Source organism: Portunus trituberculatus, chromosome 3 (assembly GCF_017591435.1).
Source record: "Portunus trituberculatus isolate SZX2019 chromosome 3, ASM1759143v1, whole genome shotgun sequence".
NCBI classification, from domain to species: domain Eukaryota; kingdom Metazoa; phylum Arthropoda; class Malacostraca; order Decapoda; family Portunidae; genus Portunus; species Portunus trituberculatus.
Window position 1 is genome coordinate 9,652,755 of NC_059257.1, and position 15,000 is coordinate 9,667,754.

Consider the following 15,000-nt stretch of genomic DNA (forward strand, 5'->3'; position numbering starts at 1 on the left):
GAGAACACCACACAGATACATATTACACCACTTTCCAAGCTCTTCTGGTAATGCACGATGTTAAACTAGCGATAGAAATATGCACACACCGAAAACTTGCCGCGTCTTCCCTCAGAGCCTGTTAACGGTGATGGAGAGGTGGAGAGAGGGAGAGAGGACGCTGGAACATTGAAGGAAAGATTAGGAACGCGTTAGAGCGGTGAATACTATTTGGCAGTGTTAGGAAGGCGCTGAAAAATAAAGACAGTGGTGCTCATATTCTCAAATATTTCTGTATTTCACCTCCACTATTTCAAAAAGCTTTATTTAAGTTTACACGAATTTTTTAAGGTGTTTTTTTTAGGATTCTAGAGGCAGTATGATAAGATTTCTATATTATTAACTGGAGAAACACTTGAAAACCCCGCTAATCATCTTTGTGGCCTTGGAATATAGTCGTGGTGAGAGAATGAAGCGTTTTTAAGCAAGTTTTTACGATTATACAGGCAGAGTAACGAGATTTCTACATTATAAACAGGAGAAACACTCTTGAAAACCCCTTAAAAAATAGTCGTGTTGAGAGAGGGCAGATCGTTTTGAATAAGAGACACAGACGCACACTTCGCTCTCACACCACGGCAGTTTTGAAGGCCACAGAGATGATTAACCGAGCTCTCAATACACTTACTCCATCAGTTAGCCAGAAATATAGTTAATACACCCAATAAACCACGAAAACACTGAAAATTTGCTGTAACTTCAACTAGAGCGGAGAGAAGAGCGAGTCAGAATAGAGCGGCGAGGTGGCGGGCGGCGGTGAGACGGCGGCGGCAGTGGCGGAGCGGTGGCGGGAGAGCTGCGTTGAATTTAGCCACGTGGAGAGGTAACAAGAAGCGGGGACTGAAGGAAACGCTGTGCGCCTCTGCCTGGCCGCCCCAAACACCGCTACACGAGGCGGAAGGGTGTAAAAGGGTGCTCAGTAGTGTTGTGCGGTGTTGTAATCCCCTAAAGACTATTTGTAGAGACAGCAGAAGGGTTCAATAGCGTAAAGAAATATTACGTGGGTTTTCAAATTCCGCTGAGGAGTGTTAGGTGAGGAAATATGGTGTTCAGAGTGTTGAAAGGGTGTTGGATCGGCTATGTGCGTTGCGGGAGAGTGTTGCGGGATCGGAAAGTGTTGCGTGAGTGTTTGCAAAGGTGTTAGGTGAGGAAAGAAAGGTGTTTAGGGTAGCGGAGAAATACTGCAGTGTTCTCAAGGGTGTTGCAGAACGCTGAATGGTGTTGTAGGGTGTTGCAGGGCCGGAAAGTGTTGCGTTAGTGTTTAAAAGTGTTTAGATATGATAAGAATAGTATTTAGGGTGGCGGAAAAGTGTTGCAGGTGTCGGAAAGGTATTGAAGTGTTCTAAAGGGTGTTGCAGGGCCGAGAAGTGTTGCCTGAGTGTTTGAAAGGAAGCGAAAAGGTGTTGGATAAGGGAAGAAGGGTGTTTAGGGTGTCGGAAAAGTGTTGCAATGATTGGAAAGGAATTGCAGTGTTCTAAAGGGTGCTGTATTACTCTAAATGGTGTTGTAAGGTGTTGCACGGGCGGAGGTGTTGCCTGAGGGTATATAAACGTGTAAAAGGGTGTTAAAAGTGAAAAGTAGTGTGTTTAAGATGAAAAAAGAGTGTTTGCGTTACATTACCATATCAAGAATCGCTGTAAGGGTGTTGTGAGTGTGTGGAGAAGCGCGGAAGAATGTTAGATATGAAGAAAGAGTGTTTAGGGTGTGAAAAAGCGTGTTTTGTCTTAATTTACCTGAATTACCTTTACTTAACCTAACGGAAAGGTATTAGATGAGGGAAAAAGGTGTTGGGTGAGGGAGAAAGAGTGTTAAGAGTGAGAAAAGGTGTTAATCTTCTTTACTGTATGAAATCTTACCTTACCTGACCTTGCTTTGCCCCAGATCGCTAATTAAACCTCATGTAGCCTTACTTAACTTAATCTAAACTAACCCAAAGCTAACCTAAGCTAACCTAACCTAACCTAACTTAACCAAACCTAACCAAACCTAACCTAACTTAACCTAACCTAACCAAACCTAACCTAACCTAACCTAACCTAACCAAACTTAACCTAACCAAACCTAACCTAACTTAACCAAACCTAAACTAACTTAACCTAACCTCACCAAATGTAACTTAATGTAATCTAACAATTTCTTTCGCTTAGCCGTTTAATTTTACTCAAAATCATCCTTTTTCGTTCGTGTTTCCGCTTGCCTCGCCATCACAGGTGTCACCGCCGCTTAAAACACGTGCATTCGCTAATTGAAAGCCATTACTAATTACCTGTGTCGCTGGCTCATCTCACCTGTGCATTAATACCTGTTGTTTATTAATCCTCGTATTTCCTACGTGGTTGCCGCATTTCTTACCTGTGCCTCGGTTTTACCTGTACGAGTCGCTACCTGTTACCTGTACTGGTTATACACACACACACACATACGCACGCATACACACGCACACATATACACACACAATATCTGTAGTTACCGTACCATGTAACCTGTACATACCACACACACACACACACACACACACACACACACACACACACACAAACCCGCTTATTTTTTCCACACACGCACACAAAAATCGTCCACACATTTCATCTGGCTGGGCGATAAACGTATAAATGCGCTCAAAAAATGGTTCGCGCGCTAACAAATTCGCGGTTTAACGTAACGTGTCCGCGGGTATCGCATCGTGTCGCGTATGAGCGGTGTCAACATTCCGGCGGCAAGGTAAGCGGGCGGACATGATGTAAATTTAAGCGAAGTCAATGTGTGCCAGTTATTCAACGCACGAAATTCAAACATTTATGGATAATATTCCCAAATTTTACCGTGATTGACATGTGAGTCCCCCGCCGCCGCTACCGGTACCACCACCACCACCGCGACCGCCACCAATACCGCCGCTGCTACTATACCGCCACTACCGCCAGCCATGCACGCCGCGCCGCTCGTCACCCTTGTCCACCGCCATCACGTTAGTCAAATTCAGTGCCACGCGTTAGGAAAAGTGGATTATTGTGGCATTTCTGGTGGTTTTTGTGGGATGAGCGTGTCAATTGGTGGAAAATGTGTTTATTGAGCGAGGGGTGGTGTTTTTGTGTCTCGTTTACTCTCTCTCTCTCTCTCTCTCTCTCTCTCTCTCTCTCTCTCTCTCTCTCTCTCTCTCTCTCTCTCTCTCTGGGTTTGACTTTAGGTTTGTCTCTTTCACTCTCAGTTTGACTCTCTCTCTCTCTCTCTCTCTCTCTCTCTCTCTCTCTCTCTCTCTCTCTCTCTTACCATGAGTTTTCTGTACGATTAGACCATTTTACTGACAGGAAGGGTCTATGGAGGTCACAAGATTAATGGCCACAGTCTTCACTATTCTAATCTCCACATGAGTCGCCAAGTAGACTGGTTATGATTAGAGGTGTGGGAAACTTTAAATACGTTGAAAAATACAGGTACTTCTCGATTTATGCGTGTTCAGATTATACTATTTTGAAACAACGTTAGGTAAAAAATTTAATCACGGTATTGAAGGGGTTAAGCGGTTCATTTGACCAGTACCGTGTTCTCCTCCCGGTAAATCAAATTATTTCACACCTGTAAATCAAAATGACCAGTTTGATAAATACTGTGTTTTCTCCTTCTCTTTCCCGGTAAATAGAAGAGAACCGGGAAAAATTATTCTCTCCCGGTATGATGAAAAAAATTAAGCAGTTTATTTGATTCTCTCGGTAAATCAAAATACTTCACACCAGTTTGACCAGTACCGTGTCCTCTCCTTCTCTTCACCTGTAAATAGGAAAGAACTGGGAAAAATTATACGTATTATCCCAGTATAATGAAAAAAAATTAACTTTCTTCCTCCCAGTAAATCAAATTATTTCACATCAGTTTGACCGGTACCGTGTCCTCTATTTTCCCCGGTAAATGAAAAAGAACCGGAAACACTTATATTCTCCCGGTATTGTGAAGAAATTACTCTTTTTCCTCCGGTTCTTGGACTATATCCGGCTTTATTCCTCCCGGTTCGTGAAATTAACCCATACCGGTGAATAGAAAGGACCGCTTCACCCTCCCGGTAATTCGAATAAAGTTAATTGAACCGGGTCGTGAAATGAGACGTGTATATCTGCTCTCACATACCGGTACGTGGGAAGTGATGGATACTGGGAGTGGAAAATGCAAATGAATGAAAGAATACCGGGATTTTTAGATTATTTGTATATTTTTGCGTATATATCCCGGTACATTTTGTCTTTTGTCGCATTATCCCAGTAAATAGATCATAATACATTAGCATATTTTCCCCAGTACATAGAGAGAAAAGAAAGAATGAAATAATACCGGGATTTTAAGATTATTTGTATATTTTGCGTATATATCCCGGTAAATGCTGTCTTATGTCGCATTATACCGGTAAACGGATCATAGTACATTAACATATTTTTCCCAGTAAATAGAAGGGAAAAAAATGACAATACCGGGATTTTGAGGTTATTTATGTATCTCTTTCCTTATATATCCCGGTAAATTCTGTCCTATATCGCCTTCTCCCGGTACACAGGTCACAAAACATTAGTATATTTTTCCCAGTAATAGAAAGGAAAAAAATTACAATACCGGGATTTTGAGGTTATTTATGTATCTGTTTCTTATATATCCCGGTAAATTCTGTCCTATATCGCCTTCTCCCGGTACACAGGTAACAAAACATTAGTAAATTTCCCCCAGTAAGTAGAAAGACAAGAAACAGTGAAACAATACCGGGATTTTAAGATTATTTGCGTATATTTTAAAGGAAACTGGTTCACAAATCATTATTTTTCCCCAATAAGTAGAAAGACAGGAAGAATGAAATACCGGTTCTTGAGATCATTTATGTATATTTTTGCTGACATATCCCGGTAACTTAACACAGTCTACCGGGGTTTGTTGAATGTTTTTAATGGAAACTGGTCCATAAATTATTAGCATATTTTTCCCCAGTAAACAGAAAGACAGAAAGAGTGAAATACCGGGATTTTCAGATAATTTATGTATATTTTTACCTACACATCACGGTAAATTAACACAGAATACCGGGGTTTGTAGAATATTCCGCTGCTTCTCCTAATTTTACCGGTAAATGAAACAAAGTGGGCAAAAATCAATTAATTCATACCGGGTTTTGAAAATACTGCATAATATCGATGACACCTTTACCATCTTCGGCTTGTCTTTCTAGTATCACTTCTTTCAATTTGTTTGGGGACCGGCACCACAGTGGGTCTTTTTTTTTCAATCACAATTAAGGATATACCGGTAAACAGACAAGATGGCCAAAAGTCAATTAATTTATACCAGTGTTGGGAAATTATGCCTAATATCGATGACTCCTTCTAATATCACTTCTTTCAACTTGTTTGGGGACAGGCACCACAGTGGGTCTTATTTTTCATTCACAATTAAAGGTATTTCTATGGTTTGTGATCATTTAATAAGGTTTGTAATAGTTTCATACGGTATATTGGAAGTTGTTGTGAATTTTAAGGGTGTTTTTACGGTTCCCTGTAGTTTAACAAGGCAAGTAAGTTTAACAGGGTCTAGTGGAAGTTATTGTGGTTTTCTGTGATAGTGTAGCAAAATTAGTGATGGTTTAACATGGTCTAGGAGAAATTATGGTGGTTTTCAAGGGTATTTTCATGGTTCCTCTATGGTTTAACAAGGCTAATAACAGTCTAGTTGAAGTTTTAAGGGTGTTTTCATGGTTCCCTCTAGTTTAACAAGGCTAGTGGCAGTTTAACAGTGTATAGTTGAAGTTATTGTGGTTTTCAAGGGCATTTCTATGATTTATGATAATTTAATAAGGCTAGTGGCAGTTTAACAGGCTCTAGTGGAAGTTATTATGATTTTTCAAGGGTGTTTCCATAGGTCGCTTCAGTTTAACAAGGCTAGCGGCGGTTTAACAGGGTATAGTTGCAGTTATTATGGTTTTCAAGGGCATTTCTATGATTTCTGATAGTTTAACAAGTCTAGTGGCAGTTTAACAGGCTCTAATGGAAGTTACTGTGGTTTTCAAGGGTGTGTTCGTGGTTCGTTTCAGTTTAACAAGGCTAGTGGCAGTTTAACAGGATATAGTTGTAGTTCTTATGGTTTTCAAGGGCATTTCTATGATTTCTGATAGTTTAATAAGGCTAGTGGCAGTTTAACAGGCTCTAATGGAAGTTACTGTGGTTTTCAAGGGTGTGTTCGTGGTTCGCTATAGTTTGACAAGGCAAGTGGCAGTTTTATCATGGCTGGTGAAAGATTAATAGGCTGTAGTGGACGTTATTGTGATTTTCAAGGGTGTTTTTCATAAATCTGGCAGTGGAAAAAGGTATCAGAGAGAGAGAGAGAGAGAGAGAGAGTGGTTACGTGTCCTGATACAGCCGACCATCCCGCGGCAACAGATACGTAGAATTTTCATTATATTCCGTTTGTTTAGGTAGTGAGTTAGCAATGCGCTGAGTAAACCACACTACACACTCGCTGCCTACAAACTTTATTATTAGTTTGTCTTCTTGGCATTAAAAAAAGAGGTATAAATATGTAGCGTTGTATGTGCGTGTTTGGAAATGCAGGTGTGTTCGGAACAGTGTGTGGTGGAAGTTTTTATCATTGTGTCAGGGAGTGAAAGGGAAAAAGGTGTATTTATTTAATCATCTATTTACTCTATGTTTAGATTAGGTTAGGTTAGGTTAGGTTTGGAAATGCAGGTGTGTCGGTAACTTTGTGTGTGGTGGAAGTTTTTATCATTGTGTCAGGGAGTGAGAGGGGAAAAAGGTGTATTTATTTAATCATCTATTTACTCTTCGTTAGGTTAGGTTTAGGTTAGGTTTGTCTTCCGGTAAATGTATTCGTAGTGTAAGGTAAGGTTAGGTTAGGTTAGGTTTGTTATAGGTGTTATGAAGTGTTGCTTTTGTGCAAGTTGATATCATTCTGCGTCAGGGAATGAGAGTTAAAAGGAGTATTTATTCCTTTAATCATTCATCTTCATTTAACCTCTTCAGTACCATGACGCGTGTTCATATTCATTCTTCCTATTGTTTACTGATATCATGCAGCTTCAGAAACTCATGTGGGGATTGAAATAGCGAAGACTGTGGCCACTAATCTTCTGACCTCCATAGACCCTTGCTAATGTCAATAAAAAAGGTCTAATCGTAATCTCAAGGTAAAATTGCATCTCAATACTGAAGGGGTTAATATCAATTCAGCATTAGGAAATAAGATAAAGAAGGTATTTATTAGTTTATTTACTCATCAGTTCACTCCTCCCTTTGTTCATCTCTACTTCAATAGCATCCCTAGCGTTACTGATGCTCTGAAATGCTCCTGTGTTACCAAGTTTTTATTTCCTGCAAGTTATTAAAGTTTTCATGTTTTTGTAAGAGAAAGAAGAGATTTATTAGTTTATTTACTCATTCATTTCACTTCACTTTGTTCATCTCTACTTCATTGATATCCTTAATGTTACTGGTTCTTTAAAATGTCCGTGTGTGACCAAGTTTTTATTTCCTGTAAGTTGATATCGAGTTTTCATGTTTTTTTTTTTTTTTTTTTTGTAAGAGAAAGAAGAAATTTGTTAGTTTGTCTACTCATTCAATTCACTTCACTTTGTTCATCTCTGCTTCACTGATATCCTTAACGCTACTGGGTCTTTAAAATGCTCGTGTGTTACCAAGTTTTTATTCCCTGCAAGTTATTACCCAGTTTTTATATTTGTTTGTAAAAGAAAGAGATTTATTAGTTTATTTACTCATTCAATTCAATTCACTTTGTTCATCTCTGCTTCACTAATATCCTTAACGCTACTGGGTCTTTAAAATGCTTCTGTGTTACCAAGTTTATATTCCCTGCAAGTTAACCCCTTCAGTACTAAGACGCATTTTTACCATGAGTTTTGGGTGTGATTAGACGATTTTATTGACGTCAGGAAGGGTCTGTGGTGATTTTATACAGCTTCAGAAACTCATGTGGGGATTAAAATAGTGTGGATTCTGGCTATTAATCTTCAGGAGCTGCATAGACCCTTCTTCTGATGATGATGATGAAAATGGGAGCAGCTACAGAAGATGAAGAAGAAGAAGAAGGGTCTATGGAGCTCTGAAGATTAATAGTCACAGTCCTCACTATTCTAACGCCCACATGAGTTTCCGAAGCTGTATAAAATCACCAAATAGTCATCAAAATTAGTATGAAGAGGGTGGTATAGTACTGAAGAAGTTAATAACATGTTTTTATTATGTTTGATCTATTTTAGTTTTTTCTTTGGGCGTTGAAATAATTGAATTAGGTAAGGCAAAGGTTACTGCTGTTTATTCCTAGCTTTACACGTCGTTCATTTTAACATATCACTCTCTCTATGTTTTCATTATTATTATTGTTATTATTATTATCATTATTATTATTATGTACAGAGGGCCAGCCAAGGACAACAAAATATTAAAAAGAAAATGCCAACTTGAATACTGGAGGTGGACGTGACAGAATAACTCATTTTTTCCAATCCATTTCACTTGTTTTCATTCTGTGCTTCGGAAAATTAGATTGTAGAGAAAATGCCAGCGTTGTAGAGATAATTCCAGCGTTGTAGAGATAATGCCAGCGTTGTAGAGATAATTCCAGCGTTGTAGAGATAATTCCAGCGTTGTAGAGATAATTCCAGCGTTGTAGAGATAATTCCAGCGTTGTAGAGATAATTCCAGTGTTGTAGAGATAATTCCAGCGTTGTAGAGATAATTCCAGCGTTGTAGAGATAATTCCAGCGTTGTAGAGATAATTCCAGCGTTGTAGAGATAATTCCAGCGTTGTAGAGATCATTCCAGCGTTGTAGAGATCATTCCAGCGTTGTAGAGATCATTCCAGCGTTGTAGAGATAATTCCAGCGTTGTAGAGATAATTCCAGCGTTGTAGAGATAATTCCAGCGTTGTAGAGATCATTCCAGCGTTGTAGAGATAATTCCAGCGTTGTGGAGATAATTCCAGCGTTGTAGAGATCATTCCAACGTTGTAGAGATAATTCCAGCGTTGTGGATATTTGGAAAGGCAAGTGTGGCGGGAACTTTGTGGTGTGTTTGAGTTAGTATCATTCTTCGCTGGGGAATGAGACCAAAACACTCCTTTTCTCATTTCTTTTCATTGTTTTTCTCATTCTTTTTCATTCTTTTTTCATTCTTTTCCTTGTTTTTGGTTTTTTTTTACTCCTTGCATCGTTTTCTCATTCCTTTGATTATCTTTTTCATTCCTTTCATTTTAATTTTTTCATTCTTTTCATTCTTTCTTCATTCTTTTCATTGTTTTTTGCTTTTTTTCATTCCTTTCCTCGTTTTTTTTCCATTCCTTCCATTGTTTTTTTTTTCATTTCTTTCATTTTTTCATTCATTTCATTGTCTTTTTTCATTTCTTTCATTGTTTTTCTCATTCCTTTTCATTCTTTTTTCATTCTTTTCATTGTTTTTTTTTTGCTTTTTTTTCATTCCTTCCATCGTTTTTTTTCACTCCTTTCATTGTTCCTTTCATTCTTTTTATTTATTTTTTCATTCCTTTTGATACATTTACTCATTATGGCGGTGCTTTATTCGTATGTTTACATTTTCTTTAGTTCAAAATAGCAGTGCGTCAAAAAATGGGAGATTGTCGCCTTTTCCTTCATACCTTTCCATTGTAGCGTCACAGGAACTCACCAACGTTGCTTTATAATTAGCTGTAGAATTTCTGCAGTTCAAAATCGTGGTGTGTTGGGAAAGCTGGAGGGACTGTTACCTTCTGTCATACTTTTCCAGACTCTTTTCATCCTTTTCCATACGTTTTTCATGGTGTTTTATTGTGGCGTTTATTGTAATGTTGCTTTAAACTGAGCTTTACAATTTCTACAGTTCAGAATCGTGGTGTGTTTGGAAGTAGGAGGAGAATATTAGTTTTTCTCACACTTCTTTATAGTTTTTTGTACTTTATTTCACTGCAGCGTTGCAGAAACTCATTAATATTACTTTACAGTTAGCTTTACAATTTCTACAGTTCAGAATCGTGGTGTGTTTGGAAGTAGGAAGAGAATTTTAGTTTTTCTCACAGTTTTCCTTACTTTCTACTATCATCCCAGTGTTATGAAAATTAGATTAGCTTAGGTAACGAAATGTCTGATGGAATGTTAGCTCTACATTCAGAAACGCTTCCCTCTCTCTCTCTCTCTCTCTCTCTCTCTCTCTCTCTCTCTCTCTCTCTCTCTCTCTCTCTCTCTCTCTCTCTCTCTCTCTCTCTCTCTCTCTCTCTCTCTCTCTCTCTCTCTCTCTCTCTCCTCTGACGCACACACCTGGCTGACTCATTAGCCCTCCGCCACCCTCTCCGGTCCATATGTTCACCTGTGGATTAGCGTGTGTGTGTGTGTGTGTGTGTGTGTGTGTGTGTGTGTGTGGGTGTGTGTTGGAGATTGTGATTATGTGTACGTATGTGTTTTGTATCTCTCTCTCTCTCTCTCTCTCTCTCTCTCTCTCTCTCTCTCTCTCTCTCTCTCTCTCTCTCTCTCTCTCGTCGCCGCCGCCGTCGCCGCCGCTAACACCGCTGTAAGTCCGCCGCCGACGTCACCGCAACTCTTTTCTCCCTTTCTCTGTCCCTTTCCTCTCCTTTTCCTCTCCCTCTCCTCCTCACCTCCAGAAAATGGAGATAAAAATTAGCCCCTTTATTGCATCTGGAAGGACACCCACCCCTCCTCCTCCTCCTCCTCCTCCTCCTCCTCCTCCTCCTCCTCCTCGTGGCGTCCTTTGAAGTGGTTCGCTCGGCCGTTCGAATCTGTGAGTGTCGCTTCGCTGTGTTGGACTTGTGTGGTTCGAACGATGCCCTCTGTAATTGTGAACCAGAGAAATAGATAGAGAACCGACCTAGAGAACCTGGAACCGGAGAACCAGTAAAGAGAGTAAGTAAAGAGTGAGATAGAGAACCAGTAAATTAGATAAAAGGATGAGACAGAGAAGCGTAACTAGAGAACAACGTAATTGTGAACCGGAGAACCAGAGAGATAGAAAACCAAACTAAAGAACCTGGAATTAGAGAACCGGTAACGAGAATGAGGAAGGAATGAGATAGAGAATCAGTAAAGAATATAAAAAAATGAGATAGAGAACCCAGAGAGACAGAGAACCGGGACTAGAGAACCTGGATAGCTAGAGAACCGATGGAGAATAAAGAAAGAATGGGATAGAGAGGCAGATTTAGAGAACCAATGAATAAGAGAACCAGAGAGAAGAAACAGGTCTAGGAGAACCGGAAGAACCAAAAGAGAACCAGAAAAAGAACACAACAAAACAATATTATTAAAACAATAAAAACATCAACTAGAGAACCACAAGAAAATAAGAAATAGATTAAAAGAGAGCCAGTTATAGAACCGTAGAACCAAATAAACAAAAAAAACAAAAACAAGATTACTAAAACGATAAAAAAGACAGTCAATGAACCAAGAACCACAAAAATAAGAAATAGATAAAAATAAATAAAACAACCAAATTATAGAACCTTAGAACCAAAAGAAGAAAAAAAAACAAGATTATTAAAACCCAAAAAAACATCAGTAGAACCAAGAACCACAAAAATAAGGAAATAGATAAAATAAGTGAAAAAGAACCATTTATAGAACCGTAGAACCAAATAAGCGAGGATTCCTACAATGTACGGTATTTTCGCGGTATTTTGAGCGGTTCTCGGCGAGTCAGCGTTAGCGGCGTCACTGTTAGCGGTCAAATTCGTATCGCTAGTGGTGGTGATGGTGATGGTGGTGATGGAGATGAAGTATGGTTATGACAGTGGTGAAGCAGTGGTAAGTGACGGAGGTGGTGGTGGTGATGGTGAGGCAGTGTGGTGGTGACAGTGGTGAAGCGGTGGTGGTGATATTAATGGTGAGGGAGTGTCTAGTGATAGTGACGCGGGGTGAATATTGCGTGGTGGTGGTGATGGTGATGGTGTGACATTGTGTAGCGGTGACGGTGACGGCATGAGGGTATAAATAGTGACGGTGTGTGATGGTGACTCTAAACAACAGTGTGATGGTGAGATGGTGATAAAGCGATGTGGTGCCCGTTGTTGTAGTGACGGCGATACTGTGACGGTGACGGAGATAGGCAGTGACGATAGCGACGGAATGGTGACAGGGTTAACGGAGGCACTGTGACAGCTATGGTGTTGTGACGTCTGATGCGCTGCTGGTGACGGTGACGGTGAATTGTGACGGTAAAAAACTACTGTGATAGTGACGGGGATAGTGTAGCGTTGACGGAGTGACGGGGACAGTGTAGCGGTGACGGAGACAGTGTAGCGGTGACGAGGACAATGTAGCGGTGACGGGAACAGTGTTGCGGTGACGGGGACAGTGTAATGGTGACGGGGACAGTGTAGCGGTGACGGGGACAGTGTAGCGGTGACGGGAACAGTGTAGTGGTGACGGGGACAGTGTAGCGGTGACGGGAACAGTGTAGCGGTGACGGGGACAGTGTAGCGGTGACGGGGATAGTGTAGTGGTGACGGGGACAATGTAGCGGTGACGGGGACAGTGTAGCGGTGACGGGAACAGTGTAGTGGTGACGGGGACAGTGTGGGACAGTGTAGCGGTGACGGAAGACAGTGTAGCGGTGACGGGGACAGTGTAGCAGTGACGGGGACAGTGCACCGGTGACGGAAGACAGTGTAGCGATGACGGGGGCAGTGTAGCGGTGACGGGGACAATGTAGCGGTGACGGGGACAGTGTAGCGGTGATGGGAACAGTATAATGGTGACGGGGACAGTGTAGCGGTGACGGGGACAGTGTAGCGGTGATGGGAACAGTATAATGGTGACGGGGACAGTGTAGCGGTGACGGAGTGATGGGGACAGTGTAGTGGTGACGGACACTGTAGCGGTGACGGGCACAGTGTGGCGGTGACGGAGTGACGGGAACAGTGTAGCGGTGACGAAGTGACGGGGACAGTGTAGAAGTGACGGAGTGACGGGAACAGTGTAGCGGTGACGGAGTGACGGGGACAGTGTAGTGGTGACGGAGTGACGGGAACAGTGTAGCGGTGACGGAATGACGGGAACAGTGTAGCGGTGACGAAGTGACGGGGACAGTGTAGCGGTGACAAGTGACGGGGACAGTGTAGCGGTGAAGGAGTGACGGGGACAGTGTAGCGGTGACGGAGTGACGGGAACAGTGTAGCGGCGACGGAGTGACGGGAACAGTGTAGCGGCGACGGAGTGACGGTGACAGTGTAGTAGTGACGGAGTGACGGGAACAGTGTAGCGGTGACGGAGTGACGGGGACATTGTAGCGGTGACGGAGTGACGGGGACAGTGTAGCGGTGACGGAGTGACGGGGACAGTGTAGTGGTGATGGAGTGACGGAGACAGTGTAATGGTGACGGAGTGACGGGAACAGTGTAGCGGTGACGGAATGACGGGGACAGTGTAGCGGGGACGGAGTGACGGGGACAGAGTAGCGGTGACGGAGTGACGGGAACAGTGTAGCGGTGACGGAGTGACGGGAACAGTGTAGCGGTGACAGAATGACGGGGACAGTGTAGCGGTGACGGAGTGACGGGGACAGTGTAGCGGTGACGGAGTGACGGGGACAGTGTAGCGGTGACGGAGTGACATGAACAGTGTAGCGGTGACGGAGTGACGGGGACAGAGTAGCGGTGACGGAGTGACGGGAACAGTGTAGCGGTGACGGAGTGATGGGGACAGTGTAGCGGTGACGAAGTGATGGGGACAGTGTAGCGGTGACGGAGTGACAAGGAGAGTGTAGCGGTGATATGGACAGTGTAGCGGTGATGGCAGGAATGTATGTAGCAGTGGCGGTGAAGGAGGCAGTGTGTAACGGAGGTGACGGGTTTGTGACAGTCACTGCGAGGTTACAAAGAAAAAAAAACGAGTGTAAGAGTGAGTGAGGTGTGAGTGTGTGTGAGGTGTGATAGAGTGAGTGCGAGTGAGACTATAAAGTGTGAGAGTGTGTGAGAGTGTGATAGAGTGTGTGAGAGTGTATGTGTGATAGTATGAGAGTATGAGAGTGTGATAGAGTGAGCGGTAGTGAGAGTGTGAGAGAGTGTGTGAGAGTGTATGTGTGATAGTATGAGAGTGTGAGAGTGTGATAGAGTGCGTGATAGTATGAAAGTGTAGCGGTGACGGGGGTGTGATGGTGGCGGAGCGGGCGGCAAGCGAGGCAGCGGAACACGGCGCGGCGGTGGCACGGTGCCTTCCATTACCTGCCTGTGCCGTGCTGCGACACACCTTGCTGCTCAAACAAGATGGCGGCCACGGGGAAGATTGCTGCTACAGAATATTAATGTCCTTACCAGTGTTGGTACTTGAACTATCGGTATCGTTAAACTATCGCTCGGTGTGTCAAACTATCGCTGGGATCATAAAAAACTCTTGAAAACCTTAATTATTTCCACTACAGCCTGTTAAATGGTCACTTGTCTCGATAAACTATCGCTCAGTGTGTCAAACTATCGCTGGGATCATGAAATCTCTTGAAAATCTTAATCATTTCCACTATAGTCTATTAAATCATCTCTCCTCTTGTTAAACCATCGCTTGCTATGTCAGATTATTGCTAGGATCGTAAAACTCTTGAAAACTTTGATCATTTCCACTACAGCCTTTTAAACTATCTCTTCTCTTGTTATATTTTCGCTTGCTACATCAACGTACTGCTAATATCATGAAAACACCTCAAAAACCTTAATAACTTCCATTACAGCCTGTTAAATGATCACTTCTCTCCTTAAACCATCGCTAACCTTGCCAAACTATCGCTACAACAACGGAAACTCTTGAAAACCCTAATAACTTCCATTACACCCTGTTAAATGGTCTCTTCTCTTGTTAATGTATTGCTTGTTATGTCAAAATACTCCAAATATCATGAACACACCTTGAAAACCTTAATAACTTTCACTACAGCCTATTAAATGGTCACTCCTTTTGTTAAACCA

General features: G+C 42.0%; 2 protein-coding genes across 3 annotated transcripts in view; both read right to left on the bottom strand.

The window, feature by feature from the left end:
- The window catches only part of LOC123508516, a 201,799-nt gene that overhangs the window by 116,106 nt on the left and 70,693 nt on the right, over positions 1-15,000 (bottom strand). The gene's annotated exons all lie outside the window — the stretch shown is intronic.
- LOC123509819 (proline-rich extensin-like protein EPR1) lies at positions 12,203-13,657 on the bottom strand. Its single transcript, XM_045264381.1, has one exon. The coding sequence runs from the start codon at positions 13,655-13,657 to the stop codon at positions 12,203-12,205; it is 1,455 nt and encodes a 484-aa protein (XP_045120316.1).